The sequence below is a fragment of the Cavenderia fasciculata genome, assembly GCF_000203815.1.
Source record: "Cavenderia fasciculata unplaced genomic scaffold Scf_Dfasci-F-a-25c12.r2-5, whole genome shotgun sequence".
NCBI lineage: Eukaryota > Evosea > Eumycetozoa > Acytosteliales > Cavenderiaceae > Cavenderia > Cavenderia fasciculata.
This window is the reverse complement of record NW_004457729.1, coordinates 1,241,225-1,259,692: the sequence shown is the minus strand read 5'-3', so window position 1 is coordinate 1,259,692 and position 18,468 is coordinate 1,241,225. Positions and strand designations below refer to the sequence as shown.

General features: G+C 32.6%; 11 protein-coding genes across 11 annotated transcripts; 5 read left to right on the top strand and 6 right to left on the bottom strand.

The window, feature by feature from the left end:
* Positions 1–569: 569 nt before the first annotated feature.
* On the bottom strand, positions 570–885 carry DFA_00816 (uncharacterized protein; the record flags this gene model as incomplete). Its single annotated transcript, XM_004358740.1, has 2 exons — positions 570–671; positions 772–885. The coding sequence occupies 2 exons, from the start codon at positions 883–885 to the stop codon at positions 570–572; spliced, it is 216 nt and encodes a 71-aa protein (XP_004358797.1).
* Positions 886–1,096: 211 nt separating this feature from the next.
* On the top strand, positions 1,097–3,793 carry nup93 (nucleoporin 93; the record flags this gene model as incomplete). The annotated part of the gene is made up of 3 exons (XM_004358739.1): positions 1,097–1,275; positions 1,389–2,342; positions 2,407–3,793. The coding sequence occupies 3 exons, from the start codon at positions 1,097–1,099 to the stop codon at positions 3,791–3,793; spliced, it is 2,520 nt and encodes an 839-aa protein (XP_004358796.1).
* Positions 3,794–3,885: 92 nt separating this feature from the next.
* DFA_00814 (uncharacterized protein) lies at positions 3,886–4,104 on the bottom strand (the record flags this gene model as incomplete). The annotated part of the gene is made up of 1 exon (XM_004358738.1): positions 3,886–4,104. The coding sequence occupies one exon, from the start codon at positions 4,102–4,104 to the stop codon at positions 3,886–3,888; it is 219 nt and encodes a 72-aa protein (XP_004358795.1).
* A 1,773-nt stretch (positions 4,105–5,877) lies between these two features.
* Positions 5,878–7,082, top strand: DFA_00813 (uncharacterized protein; the record flags this gene model as incomplete). The annotated part of the gene is made up of 4 exons (XM_004358737.1): positions 5,878–5,925; positions 6,008–6,226; positions 6,302–6,480; positions 6,503–7,082. 4 exons carry the CDS (start codon positions 5,878–5,880, stop codon positions 7,080–7,082), a joined length of 1,026 nt encoding a protein of 341 aa, XP_004358794.1.
* Positions 7,083–7,509: 427 nt separating this feature from the next.
* rab11A (Rab GTPase) lies at positions 7,510–8,916 on the bottom strand (the record flags this gene model as incomplete). Its single annotated transcript, XM_004358736.1, has 6 exons — positions 7,510–7,563; positions 7,589–7,737; positions 8,056–8,157; positions 8,238–8,508; positions 8,634–8,736; positions 8,879–8,916. The coding sequence occupies 6 exons, from the start codon at positions 8,914–8,916 to the stop codon at positions 7,510–7,512; spliced, it is 717 nt and encodes a 238-aa protein (XP_004358793.1).
* Positions 8,917–10,467: 1,551 nt separating this feature from the next.
* On the bottom strand, positions 10,468–11,149 carry DFA_00811 (uncharacterized protein; the record flags this gene model as incomplete). Its single annotated transcript, XM_004358735.1, has 3 exons — positions 10,468–10,649; positions 10,716–10,802; positions 10,963–11,149. 3 exons carry the CDS (start codon positions 11,147–11,149, stop codon positions 10,468–10,470), a joined length of 456 nt encoding a protein of 151 aa, XP_004358792.1.
* A 410-nt stretch (positions 11,150–11,559) lies between these two features.
* On the top strand, positions 11,560–12,936 carry DFA_00810 (uncharacterized protein; the record flags this gene model as incomplete). The annotated part of the gene is made up of 2 exons (XM_004358734.1): positions 11,560–12,669; positions 12,736–12,936. 2 exons carry the CDS (start codon positions 11,560–11,562, stop codon positions 12,934–12,936), a joined length of 1,311 nt encoding a protein of 436 aa, XP_004358791.1.
* A 234-nt stretch (positions 12,937–13,170) lies between these two features.
* DFA_00809 (component of the counting factor complex) lies at positions 13,171–14,285 on the bottom strand (the record flags this gene model as incomplete). The annotated part of the gene is made up of 4 exons (XM_004358733.1): positions 13,171–13,367; positions 13,469–13,847; positions 13,939–13,988; positions 14,087–14,285. The coding sequence occupies 4 exons, from the start codon at positions 14,283–14,285 to the stop codon at positions 13,171–13,173; spliced, it is 825 nt and encodes a 274-aa protein (XP_004358790.1).
* Positions 14,286–14,638: 353 nt separating this feature from the next.
* On the top strand, positions 14,639–15,823 carry DFA_00808 (uncharacterized protein; the record flags this gene model as incomplete). Its single annotated transcript, XM_004358732.1, has 2 exons — positions 14,639–15,515; positions 15,576–15,823. 2 exons carry the CDS (start codon positions 14,639–14,641, stop codon positions 15,821–15,823), a joined length of 1,125 nt encoding a protein of 374 aa, XP_004358789.1.
* A 361-nt stretch (positions 15,824–16,184) lies between these two features.
* On the top strand, positions 16,185–16,763 carry DFA_00807 (uncharacterized protein; the record flags this gene model as incomplete). Its single annotated transcript, XM_004358731.1, has 1 exon — positions 16,185–16,763. The coding sequence occupies one exon, from the start codon at positions 16,185–16,187 to the stop codon at positions 16,761–16,763; it is 579 nt and encodes a 192-aa protein (XP_004358788.1).
* A 109-nt stretch (positions 16,764–16,872) lies between these two features.
* On the bottom strand, positions 16,873–18,463 carry DFA_00806 (RNA recognition motif-containing protein; the record flags this gene model as incomplete). Its single annotated transcript, XM_004358730.1, has 4 exons — positions 16,873–16,949; positions 17,023–17,050; positions 17,120–18,178; positions 18,263–18,463. 4 exons carry the CDS (start codon positions 18,461–18,463, stop codon positions 16,873–16,875), a joined length of 1,365 nt encoding a protein of 454 aa, XP_004358787.1.
* Positions 18,464–18,468: the final 5 nt, after the last annotated feature.

Here is an 18,468-nt window from a genome sequence, read left to right as displayed (position 1 = left end):
CAAGTACAATATACTAACACCTCTATTCATTATAACATTGTAAAAGAATTTTAGATTATACATATCATTGGAAAAAAAACATCAACGATCAACTGTTCTACAGGTTTAAATATACGGTTCTTTGGGATTCTCTACTTTTGATTCTTTTAAAAAAAATCGTATATTTAAACTTGTAGGACAGCAGTATGATCATGGAACATGTCAATCAATTACTGACTGGATCCAGTCTAAAATAATCTGAGGTTTGTATTTTAAATAGGTTATTATTTATTTACATTGATGTTTTGGTTCCTATAGATATGATGATGACGACCAGTAATAATATTCCTCTGAATCATAATCATCAAAGATAGTATTATTATTATTATTATTATTATTATTACTATTATTATTATTATTATTATTGTTTTGTGTTTGTTTGTTTGTATTTGTTCCCATTAGTGCAACATATTATATATGACCATATATTTGACTATTACATATGTCATTTATGCATGAAATATTATATATGTATTCGATTATCCCACCAGTATTATATTATTATTATTATGATTCATATATATCTATATCTAATCATCATCTTGTTCTTTTTGTTGTCTGATTAAATTGGCTTGTCTTGATTTAACTTCCATAAATTCATCAACTTCCTTTTGTTGTTGTACTTGTCTTGCCTATAGGAGAAACAAGTATACGCACACGTATGTTAGTAAAGATCTGTGTATATCATCTTTCACCTCTTCGCATGCACCAAGTTGTATTAACTTAACCTACCTTTCTACGTTGAAGTAAATCATAAGATCCTACACCAATGTAAGCACAACCTACAATGGTAACAGCAAACAATGTACCTGTAACTGTCTTGTGTAAAATATCAGCTAATGCCATTCTATCTTATCTATCTACTATCTATCTATCCTTTAATAATGATGATCTTTGTGAATCTTGAACAATGACCCTCGTTTTTTTGAAAAAATTGTATGATTAAAATTTCAAAGCAACAATCTTTAACATCTTCAACATCACCATCATAATTTGTTGTATTTATATTTTCATCTTCTTTGATTAAATATCAAATATCTATATTACTATAGAGAAGATGGATTTCTCAGATTTATCAGATAAATCACAACAACTACTCAATAGAGTATCAAGAGTATCTAATCAATACAATGGTGTTGGTAGTATAAATAGAAGTCTTGTCGATATCGGCAGTGCATCAAAAGAGTTGAGTGAAACAACTTCATCAAAAGCAAATGCTCAATATGATGTTCAAATGTAAGTATACTATACTATATACTGATCAGATGATAGATATCATATTAACTTGTTGTTATACTTCTTTTACTTTTCTTTCTTTTTTTGTTTGTTTATTTTTTTTTCTTTTACAGAAAAGCAATTAATAAATATCAAATAGATCCAAAGACAATGTCTGATAATTTAATCAATTTATCGGCATCGTCATTTACGACAGAGGTACAACCATCGTTTACCGATGTCAATGGATACTTGAACTCGACATTTGAAGCCATCACAATGCAAGCTATCCAAGACGTGCAAAAGATGACGCGAAAGGAGTTTCGTAGCAACATGGAACGTAGCACTCAAAATGAATGGGTGGTAGACAAGAAAAGACTCGAGGAAACACTTGGACAGAAGATGGTCAAGGTCCCAAGAGCTCAATCTTCATTGGAACAATCATTGTTATTAACTTCTACTCAACATAATAATCAACATCAACAACAACAACTATTGTTATCTCAAAGAGGTGCATTTGCAAGTGGATCAAACAACTCATCTTCTTCTTCTACTGGAATGGGAGGATTATTGGGATATGAAGAACGTACAAGATTATCAAACAAGATGAGATCATATGCATCGGTCATTCACAGATACTTGGATCAAAGATCTAAAAAAGAAGAATTTGATTTAGTTGGTGAATTGATGGGAGCACATCTCTCTGAAACAACACAATATAGACAAGTGATTGAAGATGCATGGGTATTGATATCGACAGTCAAGGAAGCGGCCGAGTCTGGACAACAAGTCATTTCACACTTGATTCGCTTTTTAGAGAATCAATTCTACAATACACTCAGATCCAAGCTGCCCGCCCATTCCATCATATCAACACCAACCGAGGAAATCATTTCCTATGTCTCTTTTAACATTCAAAAACCACTCGACACTGAAGAATATCGTGGGTGTTCTATTTGGTCACTCATCTACTATTCTCTCAGAGCCGGTCATCCAAAAGTTGCCAAAGAACTTTCAAATCATCTAACTGATCGTCACAAATCTTTAATTAATTCAATTATAACTTTTAAATCAAATAATGAATCTTGGTATGAGAAAGATGAAAACAATCAAAATGAATGATATCTAATCTAATATTTTCTTTACTTTTAGTCCAAATGATTTAAAGATAAAATTAGGTCAAGAATATAGAAATATTAGAAATGAAACAAAGGATTATTTCAAGATTGCAGTATTTAATTTACTGTCAACCTCAGAGGCATTAAATGTACATTCAAACAAGCTGTTGTTCCCATTTATTCAAGATTTAATATGGTGGCGTTTATGTTTTGTTAGAGATTCATCAAAGACTGGTGCGTCTACTGGTAACGAATCATCTTATACATTATCAATGCTACAAGCATCAATCAATGAAACATTGGATCAAACACCATTTGATCCATTTGTATTGGTTCAACTTAGATTGTTGTCTTGTCAATTTGAATTGGCAATTGTCGGGTTGTACGATGGATCGAATGGATTGTACACTGCCGATGCCTTGCACATGGCCATTGCACTTGACCAATTTGGTATGTTGAGATTGCCCGCCCCCGAAAATACCATTGTCGACGGTTCGTTGTCCGATCTCTACAATGTGCGTACCAACACGTTGAACTTGGTCGCCATGATTCGTCGCTACATCAAATCGTTTGCGTCCGAGACTGACACAAATGAAGCACTCGACTACTACCTCTTGATTGACGACACGGGTATCCGATGCCAGTGTATCGCCGATCTCATCGTCACATCGACCCGTGACACCAAGTTTGCTCGTCACCTCAGCGAATATATCGACGAAAAGGAGTGGCGTGCCATCATGGAGCACTCTGCGCTCTCGTACGAGTCCAAGAACAATGTGCAGGCTGCTATCGAATATTGGTTGTTGTTGGAGCAGTACCCACGCGTCTTGGAACTATTCAACAGCTACTTTGCCACCGTCTTTGCCAACGTGTCTGATGTGCAACGTCAACTCTACCAATTTGGCGTGCAATTGTACCGTGCCGACACGATCAAACAAAAGTTGGTGCTCGACGGCCACAGCGACCGTCTCGCCTACAAAACATTTGAGCAGTTGCTCTTGCTCTCTGAATTTTTCGAGCATTTCCATCTAGAGAGCTACCAAAAGGCATTGGATGCCCTCGACTCAATTTCAATCATCCCAGTGCGATCATCCGACGTTGACCAGATGGCTCACAACTTCCGTTTCCTCTCGCCACACATTGCCAAAAACTTTTCAGTCATTGTCCAAGCACTCCTCGACACGATTGCCCGTCTTGTCCAAATCCACTACAGCACCCTGCCCATCTCCCAGTCGTCTTTTGGCTCGTCTGTACTCCCCCCAGCCCAACAAAATGTATTCTCTAGCGTCCGTCTAGCTCTTGACGAGTTACAATCTCGTGGTCAAACTCTTGTCGATTTTGTAGCCAAAATTGATTTCCCTCAAACTGGAAACATCAATTCAAATTTAATTAAATTTGCTGTTGATATTAAATCAATTTAAAAAAAAAGGAAATAATAAATTAAATTAAATAATAATAATTATATCAGAGATTTATATATATTTGTACAAAGTTGATTTATGTCTTTCTCTTTTTAAAATAGTGGCCATAATGATCCAATTACTTTACCATTGATAAAACCTATTGGATGTGGACCAGATGCAGATACTTGTTGGAATACACCTCCTTCCTTTTCATCTCTAATATTTAAAGTTGTAAATGAAGTTTGATCCGATTTTAATGATTTAAACATAAAATGACCTCTTGGTATACGAGGTGCAAGTGAAGTAAAAAGTGAATCGTGATCAGTCATTACTATCTTTCGTATTATATTTTCATTGATTTTACTTGGATTACTAAAAGTAAAAGGTAGGTGTTAGTCTTGACTATCATCTATTCACAAAACTCTTTCTCATACATTATAGATACTAAATCACCAGAGTTGAATTGCTTTGTGAACTTGTCAACTAATAGCAACTCTGTAAATGAAGGGTGCTTGGTCAAGGAACTGTCGTCGTTGTTGTACTCTTCCACTCTATTTAGTTGAACTGATACGATTTCATTGTTTATGAATATTGGTATGGGTATTAATAAAAGATAATTTAGAATTTTAGAACGAAACATAATAATGCAATGAAGATAATTGAGCTCATTCCTCTCTTTAATTTAATAATTGATTTTTTTTATGTTCAACGAACTAAACTACGATGATCACATTTCATTGTGATTAGGTCGACATATCAAACATATCAGTAATATATCAAAACAACAACAACAACAACAACTTGAAGTTGTTGGATGATCACTCAATACTGCCTTCATCGTAATGCAACATTGGATACACTTGAACATCTATTGGAATGGTCAACTGATGTTGTTGCACCATGAGACTACGATATATGGCTCAAAAATAATGGATTATAAATAGATACTGGAACGAAGCATACAACAACAGATACACCGCACCCTACGCAAGAGCTTGGCTAAAGCGAATTACAGAAGGGAGATGCACCTCACAGTATCTAGCTCAACTTTCACAAACATCATTTACAAAATGAAAGGTGAAGCTCTTACCATCAGGTCAAAACCAATGCTCTCCAAACGGCCAATTCTCCTTGGGTGAAATATACCAAGTACTATTAGACAACAAATACCAATCGACAACACATCTGACAGATGGCAAAAACAAGCAAGGCTGGCAAACAAGCGGCAGCAACAAGCGACAGCAACAAGCGACAGCAACAAGCGACAGCAACAAGCGACAGCAACAAGCGACAGCAACAAGCGACAGCAACAAGCGACAGCAACAAGCGACAACAAAACAAAAATTTGCTCTACTGAGATTCGAACTCAGATGACTGGATTCAAAGTCCAGGATACTAACCCTTATATGATAGAGCATTTGTGCTTCAGATTTTTAATTTTACAATCTTCACGGGGTCCCTTCCCGTTTTTTAAGCCCGGCTTAAAATGTATAATTAATAAAACTTTGTAACTTCTGAGTACTACTCTTCCCGATAGGAGAGAACAGGAAAAGAATTACTTAAAAAAACAACAATAGATTTTCCTTATTCCTTATGTTGTGGCAATTAGTTCACTTGTTCTATCTTCTCTATTTATTTCGTCATGTTATGTTACTTTAATTGAAATATCAGCTGTTTCAAATTGTCTCGGGGCTGTCAGATTCGGTGTTTCAATATCGTCAAATATATGCAAACAAATTGATCTTAAAAATTACACGAAACTACATGAATATCTCTTTTGAGCAATATATTCAAAGAAAGTTAGCGCAGGTTGAAACATTTGTATGTCCATCGAATCCTCCCTATAAATTTCTAGTCCTATTAAAAAAGGAAGAGATATCAGATAACCTGAATTGGAAAGATAGGGAAGGACCTTCCAAATTATCTTAAAAAAAAAAAAAAAAAACAATCGAAAAAAAATCTCTTTTGGTTCCATAAAAAATGACCTTTGATTTGGTTCCATATAAAAAAGATATTTTTTTAAAGGGGATATTAATTATTTATTCATTGTTGTTTGGTGATCTCCTCATCTTCATTTTCAAAACTGTAACAATCACTAAACAATGAAATTATTATTATCTCTTGTCATTTTATTCTTGGTTGGTTTAATTGTAAATATTTTATAAATCAATCAAAACATTCTTCATTTGTAATGTCTCTAATATCTCTTTCTCTCCTATTTTCTCTAAATAGAACTGCCAACCAGAAACCTTTCAATTCTTTAGTCAAATAAAAGAAGAAACATACTATGGTGTCTATTCATTATCAAATGGTAATATTACACTGTCTACGACCAATGCCGCACCTGATCTTCAAGTGCTTGGCTTTTTACCAAAGAATGGATCAAGTAATGATATCATGACTGTTTGTCAGAATCCAAGTAATCTCCAAATCAATACCTATAGTACATCGGTATGTAAATTCTCGCTCATTCTAATCTGACCAATCAATTTCGTTAAAACTCAACTTTTGTTTCTATAATTATAGGATAATTCATTCACTACCGAACTTACATTCTCACCAAACTATAAATACAATTTTGTGAAACAAGAATATGTATTCGACTCTGCATACAGAATTCTATATATTCCAGGCTCCGTTCCTTTAAATGGAGAAAACTATTTGGCATTATTACAATGGCGTTTTGGTCCTAGTGTTAGACCATTGTAAGTATAAACACAAGATTAGAGTATTTGCAAAAGAAAATATTCTAAAATCCACATATCTCTATCTCTATCTCTATCTATTTAGACCACCAATTATTTTAGGACAAGGATATATACCAAATAGTAATGTTCCAATTAATCCAGTTGGTGCTTATGATGCACCCAACCAAGATTATTACATTTACTATACCATTGGAACCAGTGCCGCCATCTTAAAGTTCAATTTTGTTCTCGATAACTATGCCATCCTGCCACTAGACATAGAACCAACACCTTTAAATGGAGTCGAACAAATCTTTTTCTACCAAGGTCAACTCATATACTGTCGTATTGACAAGGGTGTTGGTGTGACAATTGCTCAAATCGAATTGAGTGGACCTGTCACCAATGTCTACAAAGACACCGACACTGACAAACAATTCAACATTGACATTCAACCATTTGTATTTGATCAAACTACTGGAACCATCACAATCCTCAATTCTGCTGATGACACTCTCTATTTAGATGTATTTTATATTACCACACTCAAAGTTACATCATTCACAAATCCAAATTCAATTCCATCTGGAACTTTTGTTATTACTGCATTATACAATTAAATTATATTTAAAAGTCTATATTGAAAATCCCAAATTAATAATGAAACTAATAACACCTAAACTATATGAAAACATATTGTTTATTCTATGTAATACTTTTTAAAGAACAAAATGGGTTCATTGTTTGCACCACTACAAAAATTCCTGTCCCTGGATACTGATTCCATTGCTTCATTCAATGAGATCCTTTGATACGCTGGGATAGGTAACGGTTCTTTCTTTGAGGATGTCCACTGCTTGTATGATTGAATTGGTAAAGGTTTTTTTAATTGAATCTCTGATAGGTCCCAGCAGGGGAAGGAATTTTCGGATGGCTTCGATTGTTTGGTTCCTTTCAAATTCTGTTCAATCTTGGAATCCATTCTATCTAATTTTTGGATAATATTCTCATAGCCAGACTTGTCTGATTTTTCTATGTTAAACAATATTAATTAATAAATTGGAAAACTTTCTCTTTTGATTCTTGATGCCTTACCTTATTCTAAAAGATCTATAAAATCATTTACCCCACCATCCATCTTGAAAGCACAGATGACTTGTAATGCAATCACACTATTGTTCGTTCTTGATATTGCTGCCCTTTTGAGGGAGTCACTTTCAAATTTTGAATTGTTGATAATGTCTAAAGCATGCTCAAGATGTTTTAAGGCAGCTTCTGTGAGACATGATGAATAGGTAGCATGTTAAATAGCTTGTAATAAACTCTGATAGAAGCAGGTACCTGAATATTAGTAAATATTCAAAAGAATTGATTTTTCAATAAATTAAATAAATAAATTAATACTCCTCCCATGCTTAATACTCATATGAAAGACGCATCAGACTTTTTGATTAAATTTAATAGTGTTATTGTATTTTAAATTGTTGTTATTAATATAATATACGGGTTAGCATGAGCACCCATTTTGTGGTTTGTTGGAGGCATTGGCAGTAAAGTCAATATGTTCTCCAGGGGTTGGTGTATGATCTTCACCACCAGACTGGCCACCTGAAATGCTTGGTTGACGGTTCATAGAGTGACAGATTTGAGTCAAAATGGTTTGGAAGGCGATTTCTACATTGCTAGAGTCCAAAGCTAAAAATAAATAAATAATAATTAATTAATATCACCACTTTTTTCTTCCTTTTCTTCTTTCTTCTTTTTTGGATATATACCAGAGGTTTCAATAAATGAGAGTTTATGTTTCTCGGCAAAATCCTTTGCTTCATCAGTGCTAACTTCACGCAAGTGTCTCAAATCGTTCTTGTTACCAACCAACATAATTTCAATATTACGATCGGCATTTTCACGCAATTCAGTCAACCATCTTTCGACACTCTTATAAGTAGCTTGCTTTGCGATATCATAAACCAACAAAGCACCAACAGCACCACGGTAATATGCAGATGTAATAGCTCTATATCTTTCTTGACCAGCAGTATCCCACTTGAATTAAATAATAAAAAAAAGGTTAGAATCCAAACATATATATTGTCTACAACTATATCTATCTATCTATCTGTATGTCTGTCTGTCTGTCTATTATTTATCTATTTATCTAATGATCATACAATTTGGGCCTTGATAATCTTTCCTTCGGTTTCTATAGATCTGGTAGCAAACTCTACACCAATAGTCGACTTGGTTTCAAGGTTGAATTCATTTCTTGTGAATCTAGATAACAAATTACTCTTTCCTACACCACTGTCTCCAATGAGTACGACTAAATTGTTTAGAAAAATACAAATAGTTGTTAGTTGATTGATTGTTCATTGCTACATATTATTATTATTTAAGAGTCGACCTACTTTTATACAAGTAATCATATTCTTCTTGACCTGTTAATCTTGACATGTCTATCTATTTATATAATGTGATTTTATTCGGCGGTAAACTAATTAACTATTAGAGTTGAATGAATGTTTGTTTCTTCTTGTTGTTTTTTTTTTTTGTTTTAAAAAAGGTGAATCTAATTTATAATAATAATAATAATAATGCTACTACTATAATATTGGTTTTGATTGATAAATTACAGAGTTAGTTGTTGTTTGTCTATGTAACAAAAAAAAAAGGTATGATGATGATTAAGATGGCGATGGTGATGATAATGTGATGATGGTGTGTTGAGTGCTCGAGAATAAGATATATAGTCGTCGTCGATTATTATTATTATTATTATTAATATTATTTGTTATTATTATTATTATTATTGACAAGAATAAATTTGAATGATAGTAGTAGTAGTAATACTATTATTTGTCAAATAATTATCACCATTATTATTAATTGAAAAAAAAAAAATTAATTTTTCTTCAGGTTACGAGGATGGTGTTGTTGGAGGGTTGGAACGAAGTATTAAACACGACATCTCCTCCTCCTCCTCCCTTGTCTTTCTTTCTTTACCAACACTTGCTCCTCCTTAATTATTATTATTGTATTAATTAATGTGGGTGGGTTGAGAGTTGCAAAGGACGAGGACGGAGTTCGTATTGATAATATCTATGGATGGATTGAGTGTGTCATAATAATAATAATAATAATATTATAATAATGTTGTTGTACTATCTCTCTCTCTCTCTTTTACGATATTACTATCAACTTTTGTTTATTTATCACATGTGTTTTGATCGATTGTTGTCACTATGATTTTTTTGTTCTATTCTGTTCTATTTCTATTGTTTCTCACTTACAGTTGTGATGTGGATGAAAATGCGTTTGATCACTTAGTTGTTGACTACTACTATTGCAAATAATAATAATATTGAATGATAATTTGGTACAGGTGGAGGGAAAGTAATATATAAATAATAAATTGCGTAATATATGTGTAATAATAATAAATAATCGACCAGTTTTGTATGGAGGTGTGTGCAAAAGTGGGGACAGAGAGAATTGCTTTCAAAAAAAAAAAAAAAAAAAAACGTAGTCACCAAAGAGAATCACAGAGAATGAATTCGGATGTTGTCGGTTATGAAATTCATAAGTCATTTATCTTTATTTCTAAGTTTTGGAAAGTTTGAAAGGAGGTCTTTTTTTTTATGAGAGTCAAACATATAAGTAAGTATATTGTTGTTTGGTTGGTTGTTTGGTTGGTTGGTTAGAGTAGTAGTTTTAGTATTTTAAATTAATAAATGAATATTAATTATTGTTTTTTCTTCTTTTTTGTTTTTTTTTGTTTGGCGCCTTGTCATTGTTGGTGGTGTGCATTGGGTGGTGATCGTTTTCTTTTCTCCACTGGTCAGATTTTTTGAAACACACATGTTTCCCTTCTGTGAAATGGGGTCATAGATTGTTGTAACGTTGCCCCCCCCCCCCCCCCCCCCCACTAATGAACGAATATGCCTGTGTAGTCATTGGCCTACTAGTAATGCAAATATTTTTGCACTGGTATTTCCAGTTGGATTATTATTGCTCAGCAGAGCAAGGTTGTCCATTATGATTGCTGGAATGTTCGTGTGAGTGGTGATGACCATTGTCATGGTCACTCTTCTTCTTTTCATCATCGCCATGTTCATGTCCATCTTCACCATGTTCATGTTCATGTTCTTCAGTATGACTACAACTACAATCTAAACAACATCCAAGATCTATATTAATATTTATATTCCAACATCATAATATATTATTCATCATGATAATGCTACTAGTATTACCTTTTTCTGTTACTTCTTTTCTTTCATCTCCACTACTTTCATCACTACTCTCATCAAATGGTTTCTTTTTATGAAATATACAACATTCTAGAATTAGATAGAGATAGAGAGTGTTAATAATAATGAAAATTGATATACTTTTACAACACTATAACTATAATACTATACTATAGCTTGCTTTGTATCAAGAATGTACTTGTTGTTCTTCTTAAAGTATCAGCTGCTGCTGTGTTGTTGTTCAACATACTCTTTGATTTCTTTTTACTCATATTTTCATTGTCTACAGTGTCTTCACTCCATTGAACTCTCTTTTTCTTCTTTGTTTTGAGTGTTAATCTTAATTGTCTTGCTGTTGGTGGTGTTGATATTGTAGTTGTAGTCGTAGTTGTAGTAGTTGTAGGTACAACTACTGTTGCTATAGTTGTAGTATTCATCTCTATTTATAAAAATATATCTATGTATCTCTCTCTCTCTAGAGCTTTACAAATTAATACTAAATTGTATTTTGAATGAATCGATTGGCAAAGTGTGATGTTGACGACTCCTCGAGAACTTGTTTTTTTTAATATTAATTAAATTGGTATAGGAGGAAAAAGGATTCCAAAGTCATGAGACACCCCCAACTCTAGGATAATAAATAAAATATTCGATTCCTTTAAATCTGTTGCAAATATGGTAATTATCTTGAATTTATTTTTAATTTTCTATTTTTTTTATTAATAAAAATATATTTTCCATAGATTGTAGGATAGTATGAAATGGGAATAATAATAATAATACTAGTCCTATAATCTATAATAATAATAGTATAATAGTTATACATATTTAAAAAAGAAAAAAAGAGATGATGATGAATAGAAGAAAAACAGATATCACGTCAATAGGTCAAGAGGAGGAAAAGAATAAAAAATCGAGTGGAGAACAACCATTACAAATCAGTCAAGAGAGGAAAGTGGAGTTAGTGTCGAGCATAGAAAATGTAGGAATAATCGAGAAAAAAGATAATAATTATTACTATCAAGAATTGAAAACATCGAGATGGTATGATTTAATGTATGGTAGGAAGATTAGAGATATTATAAATGAAAAGAAATTTATAAATAGAAGTGGAGGTCAATTTAATAATAATAATAATAATAATAATAATAATGAACAATTACAAGGAAAATTATTGGTATCATTTTCAGCACATTTGACAAATGTTGGTGATGCACTTAGAATGTTAAAAGAGAATGGGCTGTATGCAGCACCTGTATTTGATGAAACTTTGGGTACTGGTGAAAAGAATGCAAATGTTTGTAATTATTTGGGAATGGTTGGTGTTTATGAAATATTGGCATATCTATTGGCATTCTTTAAAGATCCTAAAATGGTTGATACAATAGTTGGAAAGATTAAAATTTCAACTTGGAATGATAGTGTTGATAAGACCAAAAATCAAGATAATGACCCAGTGGATAAATGGAGTCAATTTTTCAAACATACTCCTATTATCGACGTTTTGGATGCTCTGTCTAGTAAAAGATACAAACCATATAGAGTCTATCTAAATGATTCTATGGCATTTCTATGCAAAATTCTTGACCAAACCAATTATAGTAGGGTTCCAGTGATTGACCACGATCAAATCATTAGCATGGTATCTACGAGTGACCTCATTCGTAGTATAGTCTATCATCGTGAAAAGTTGCCATCACTATTTTTTACGGAATTGGGTGCTTTTGAACACGAGTTGATCGATACAGACTATATCACTGCCACCGATGACATTAAAACTGCCTATGTATTCGATCAACTAGAATCCAAAGGAAAACAGTCAGCTGCCATTGTCGATAGTAAAACTGGTTCCATTCATGCTAATTTTAGTATCACCGATATCAAAGGTATTGTAGATACCAATATCCACGATCTTCAATTATCAATTAAAGAGTTTTTATCTATTCATAGATCAATTGTAAGTAAACTTATAAAGTATAACTTAAAATTAATTTAATACTTTTATTAATTATTTCTTTTTTAGAGTAAAATTGGACCAATAACAGTTACAAAGGAGACAGCATTAATTGATATGTTCAAATTAATGGTAGATAATCAAATACATGGTATTTGGGTAACAAGTGTTGATGATCCAATTATTAAAACAGTTGGTTTTGTTTCATATCCATCAATTATAAAATTCATCTATCATTTAATTCAATTATCTTCACAATCCAATATCTAGTAGCTTTTGTCTATTGTGGAAAAACAATTAATATAGTAATAATAAAACGATTACAAAAAGGACAATGAAATTGTGAATAATATTGTTATTTTTTCTATTCCTAAAAAACAATAAGTTTATTTCAATGGTTGTAAGAGCGATCGATCGACAGCTCATTGATTAGTTTGTGATTCGGCTATGTATCCATTCTTCTTTTTGATCAATTGGAAATTTACTTGATTCCCAATTGTAATACTAGTAAGATGAACCAGAGGTAGAGGTTTGGCCAGCAGTTGAACCAGTGGCTGAACCAGATCCAGAGGTGGAAGAGGATCCAGTGCTGGAAGAAGTTCCAGTGCTAGAGTGAGATCCAGAGGTTATGATGACAGTAGTAGGAGAGAACCCAGCAAAATAGTTCAAATCAACATTGACACCGCATTGTTGAGTGTTACCTAAACGAGAGATCAATAGAAAAAAGAATAATAACATTAGATATCGGTACGAAGGCGGTTTAGTTGAAATAGTCAGCGTGTGTGATGTATTTTATACATACCAATATATTGCTTCATAGTTGGCTTTGTCCAACCACCATAAGAGTAGTACTCGGTGTCATTGAAAGAGGGGACACCATCATAGTGAGCATACCATTGTTTGAGGGCTGAATAATCGTCGAATGAACCGACGGTTTGAGCCCATTCATCAACAGAAGAGTAGATACCGATGGTGATTTGGAGAGAAATGGCAGCTTTGACGGTTTGGACAACAAATTGAGCGTTTTCTGAAACTGATCCTGACCAACATCCATCGCATTGTTCAACTTCAATCCAAAGGGTACCAAAGTTGATATCATTTTCCATGAAATAAGATTTCAAGGTCTTTATTGGATTAGATACTGGATTATTTCCATCACATTTGCTACAGAAAAATGCATACTATAAAACATATAGATTTGTTCAAAAATAATAAGTAAGAAAGAAAGATGATATTATATTTGTCACTTGCAATTGATGTTTAAATACTTACTAGATCAACTTGTAATTTAGCGGCGGTGGCACGTTGATAAGCAGCAGCCACTATTAATATAAAATAATAATAATTAATTAATTTAAATTAGAAAAAAATTGTTCATTTCGATTATTTGATACGCAAGCAGGTCGAGAGAGATACATACAATTTTTATTGAGACCAATACCACCAGACCAAGCTTCGATGATGATCTTTTCGTTTTGTTGAGCTAAACATTGGAATTGTGATAATGTAATGGTCCCAGAGGTATCGGCGTCGACGTCGACAACGTTGTATGCGTTGACAACAACCGATGAAATTGAGAGTGCTACAATTGCTAGAGTAAAGATAATAGCTTTGGACATTGTAATATAATAATAATATAATATAATATATATATAATTAATAAGAACAATAAGAACAATAAAAACAATAAGAACAATAAGAATAATAAGAATAATAAGAATAATAAGAACTCTGGCTAATAATTTAAGAAGGTCTAAGAAGATTGGTTTCACGAAAATTTTTACCGAATAAAATCGTTGTAGAGATATCCCTGATGGTTATAACCATCCCGAAAAAAAATGTTAAAAATGTCGAAAACATCTAAACATTTTTAACATTTTTAACATTTTAAACATTACAAGTACTACCTTAATTTAAACGTATAACTTTAGTATATATCAATCAGCAGTGCTAGTTACAGGAGTTCAATATAATGGATGATGTTTTAACTGTTATTTGTAAGATTTGTGCGAAAATTATCCCTCTTTGTGATGTCAAAGCACATTTACTTGACACATGCATCCCTTCTCTTCTCTTTCGTTATGGATGCGGTGGTACTCTCCCAACATCACAAGAGTTCGAGAAGCTAACACAATCAGATAAAGAACATCAAATATTAAAAGTTAAACATGCAACCTTGCAAGAAAAATATAAGCAACGCAAAGCAACAACAATTGTTACAACATCTCAACCACCTCCTCCAGTATTTAGATATGATTCACCAACAAATTCTATCTTCTCCTCTCCACCACCAACACCAAGTAATTCCTCAATTGCAATGGATAATAGTTTTATGGAAGAGACTTTTCATGTCAAGAAAGAGTTTTTAAAGCAAGCAGATATTCATACATATAACAACAGTAGCAACTTAATTAATCTAGATATTCCTGATGGAGACCAAGGAGTGTGCACACTTGGTAACCAATTTAAGGTGCAGCAGAAAGATGTGATATTTTGTACCAACTCAGTGAGAGGCAGCAACAGAATAGAAATCACTTGTTTCGACAAACAAATTACATTGTGTAAACCTGCACACATTACGGATGAATATTGTCAAACTCATCTCGTTAGACCTCTTCTGGCAAGACCTATATCATTAGATGATGTAAAAGAATCAATATCAAACCGCCCAAAAGAAGAGTTGGTTAAATGTGCATCATGTCCAAACAAATGCACGATGAGCATAAGATGCAAAGCGTCCTCACTCACTCCAATCAAGGATAATTATCTGTACTTTTGCACATATTCTTGTTTCCAAAAATACTTTGGTTCATCATCAGGTAAAACCTGGTCTGCTTATATCGAATCTAGTATGTATTATAATTTTTATTACTACTTATAAAGTACATACAACTGATACCTTATTCTAGAACAACCTAAAAAAGACAAAAAGGAAAAGAAGGAAACGAATAAGGAAAAAGGAAAAGATGATGATTCAGACGAGGAATCCAGCCATGAAGAAGATGAAGAGGGATATGTAGTAGAAGATGAAGAACAACATACAGATAAGAAAAGAAAAGCATCTACACCACCAAAGCCGACAACTAAAAAGGCTCCAGCTAAAAAGGCTGCAGCACCCAAAGACAAAGATAAAAGTAAAAGTTCTGGCAAGAAATAAACTAACAACTATTAATTATTGACACATATCTTCTTCTCTAGAAATTAACAAGATTATAGAGTACTTGGAAGATGAAATAGTATCGTTCATTGGACTTAAATTTGAAGATTTCCAAGATTTATATCAAAACACTATATGATTGCAAAAGACAAAAACAGAAACCAGAGGCACTAAATCAAAGTATTCAATCAGGGGCCAGTTGTTTATTACACTTTGTTGGCTCCGTCACTACCCAAAGAGAATTGTTCTATCTGCATTTTTTAAAATATCGCAAACTACTGTAGAAGAATACACGTCTAACACTTTGGATTTGTTATATCCTCTCTGCCAAGAGAATTTCGATTACTATTTTTCAAAAAGAATGGACAAAGAGCACTATTCAATTTATGTTAAAGACACCAATGAATCTTGCATGGTTACATCAGTGGCAGATGGATCAGAACAAAGAATTTCAGTTCCCATGGATTCCGAAATTGCAATGAATTTTTATAGTGGAAAGAAAGGATATTTCTCAATAACCAAACTTGTCTTTTGTACTCCCACTGGAAAGATTATTTTCATGTCTAAATCAAGACCTGGATCAAGAAATGATATTAACCTCGCCAATGAATCAAGAGCTTTCTATTCTAAACTAGACGAAGTTCTCGAGTTTATTTTGGGAGACAAAGGATTCATAGGTTGTCATGGCATGTATAAACACTTTTTGGTTAACGATAGAAATCCTAAAGCTAGTTTTAATAGAGGTGAGGCTGACAAAAGATTTAAAGCCATTAGAATTATCATAGAAAATGTGTTTGCCCATATGAAAAAGTGGGAAGCATGCAAAGCGACTTTGAGGATCAAATTTTCCGATCCTTCAAAAATTCTTCAACAACATGATCAAATATGGTCAGTTGTAGGATATCTCACAAATAAATACAAAAACATTAGAGGATTATAGTAATAAACTTCTTGTTAAATATGTTTAAAAATGTTAAAAATGTTTTGGTTTTTTCGACATTTTTAACATTTTTTTTCGGGATGATTGTCAACGAAACGAGCTGAGGAAGTTATACACTGTGAATAAACTCAAATGGTCGCAACTCGACTTGTTCACCTTGCCTTTCCATCCAATTATCTTCTTCCTCTTCCGATACAAAATTGAAGATAGTGTATAATATAAAAGGTATAATATATTTATTGTTTCAAAGTTTATTTACTAGTAACATTACTATGCTTTCCATATTGCTAAATATAAATAAAACAGTTAATCAATGTCCTAGGATTTAATAATATTTTTTGTTGATTTAAACATACAATAATAATTGGTTTGTTTTTTAAATTATAACCTTGAACTTGATTTAAGGCATCATTGGCAATAGATTGTGATGAAAATACGACAAAAGCTTGGTTCTTTAATCTACCACTATTGAAATGTGTAATTTGACAATTATCATTCATTTCCTTTTTAGATGCAAAGTATCTTCCAAAGATATATTCCAAGTCTGCCAGTACTACATCTTTTGATAGGTTCTTTAGATACAATCTTTTTGATTCTTGTCCAATTTCCAATTTCTTTTTCAATACATTCTTTTCCAATTCATCCAAAGGTATTTGATTTCTTGTCAATTCTTCCAAACTAATTACATTCTCTCTACTATAATATTTATCTCCATTATTATTATTATCATTGGTAGTAGGTGAATGATGTGATTGTTTAGCTTTCTTTTTTGAATTCTCTATTTTCTTTTCTCCTTGTTTTTCATCACTCATTATTATTATTATATTTGGTTGTTCAGGTATTGGTATTTCTTCTTCCATTCTTTCTTGTTTTTGGTTTAAACTACTACTAGTATCATCTTCATCTTCCTCTTTTTCAATCATCATTTGATTACTATTATTACTATTATTACTATTATTACTATTATTACTATTTGTATTTGTTTTTCTTTTTCTTTCAGTTTGTAATGATGATGATGATACTATACTGGAAGGTGATTCACCTGGAAAAGGATGGGTAAAAGGAGGAGGTAGATTCATTCTATTCATTAGATGTAGTATGTTGGTATAGAATTCTGGTACGGCCAACATGGTCTTGTTGATATTATCAATGATCAATTGATTTGGTGGAGGATATAAAAAGTGGTCTGGTTGATTACCGGTACCTGCCAATGTCGTCGTTTTCATCAGTTCTCTGTCATTGCCAAACAATGCATTGGCCACATTTAACTTTTTCAATGATTCAATGCCTCCTCCTCCTCCCAATGATTCACTTGCCATGATTGCATTCATTTGATTACTATCATCACTATTGATAGATTCAATACATTTCAATGCTCTATCTAAATGATCAAATGTTAAAAATACAGTTCCTACCTAAACAAATAAATAAACAAACAAATAATTAGTTTAACAAATTAATCATCTCTATCTATCTATCTATCTATCTATCAAAGTTACCATTGTATTATCACATATTGATATGTTGATGGGTTGGTATTTATTAAACATATTATGAATCATTTCTTGATTATTTGTTTTACAATCAACCTTTTTAATTCTAACTCTGAATAATGATATTAGACATGACGTCGTAGATGAAGATGAAGAAGAAGAGTAGGTTGATGTTGTTGTTGTTGTTGTCGTTGATGGTTGATCCATTTTAC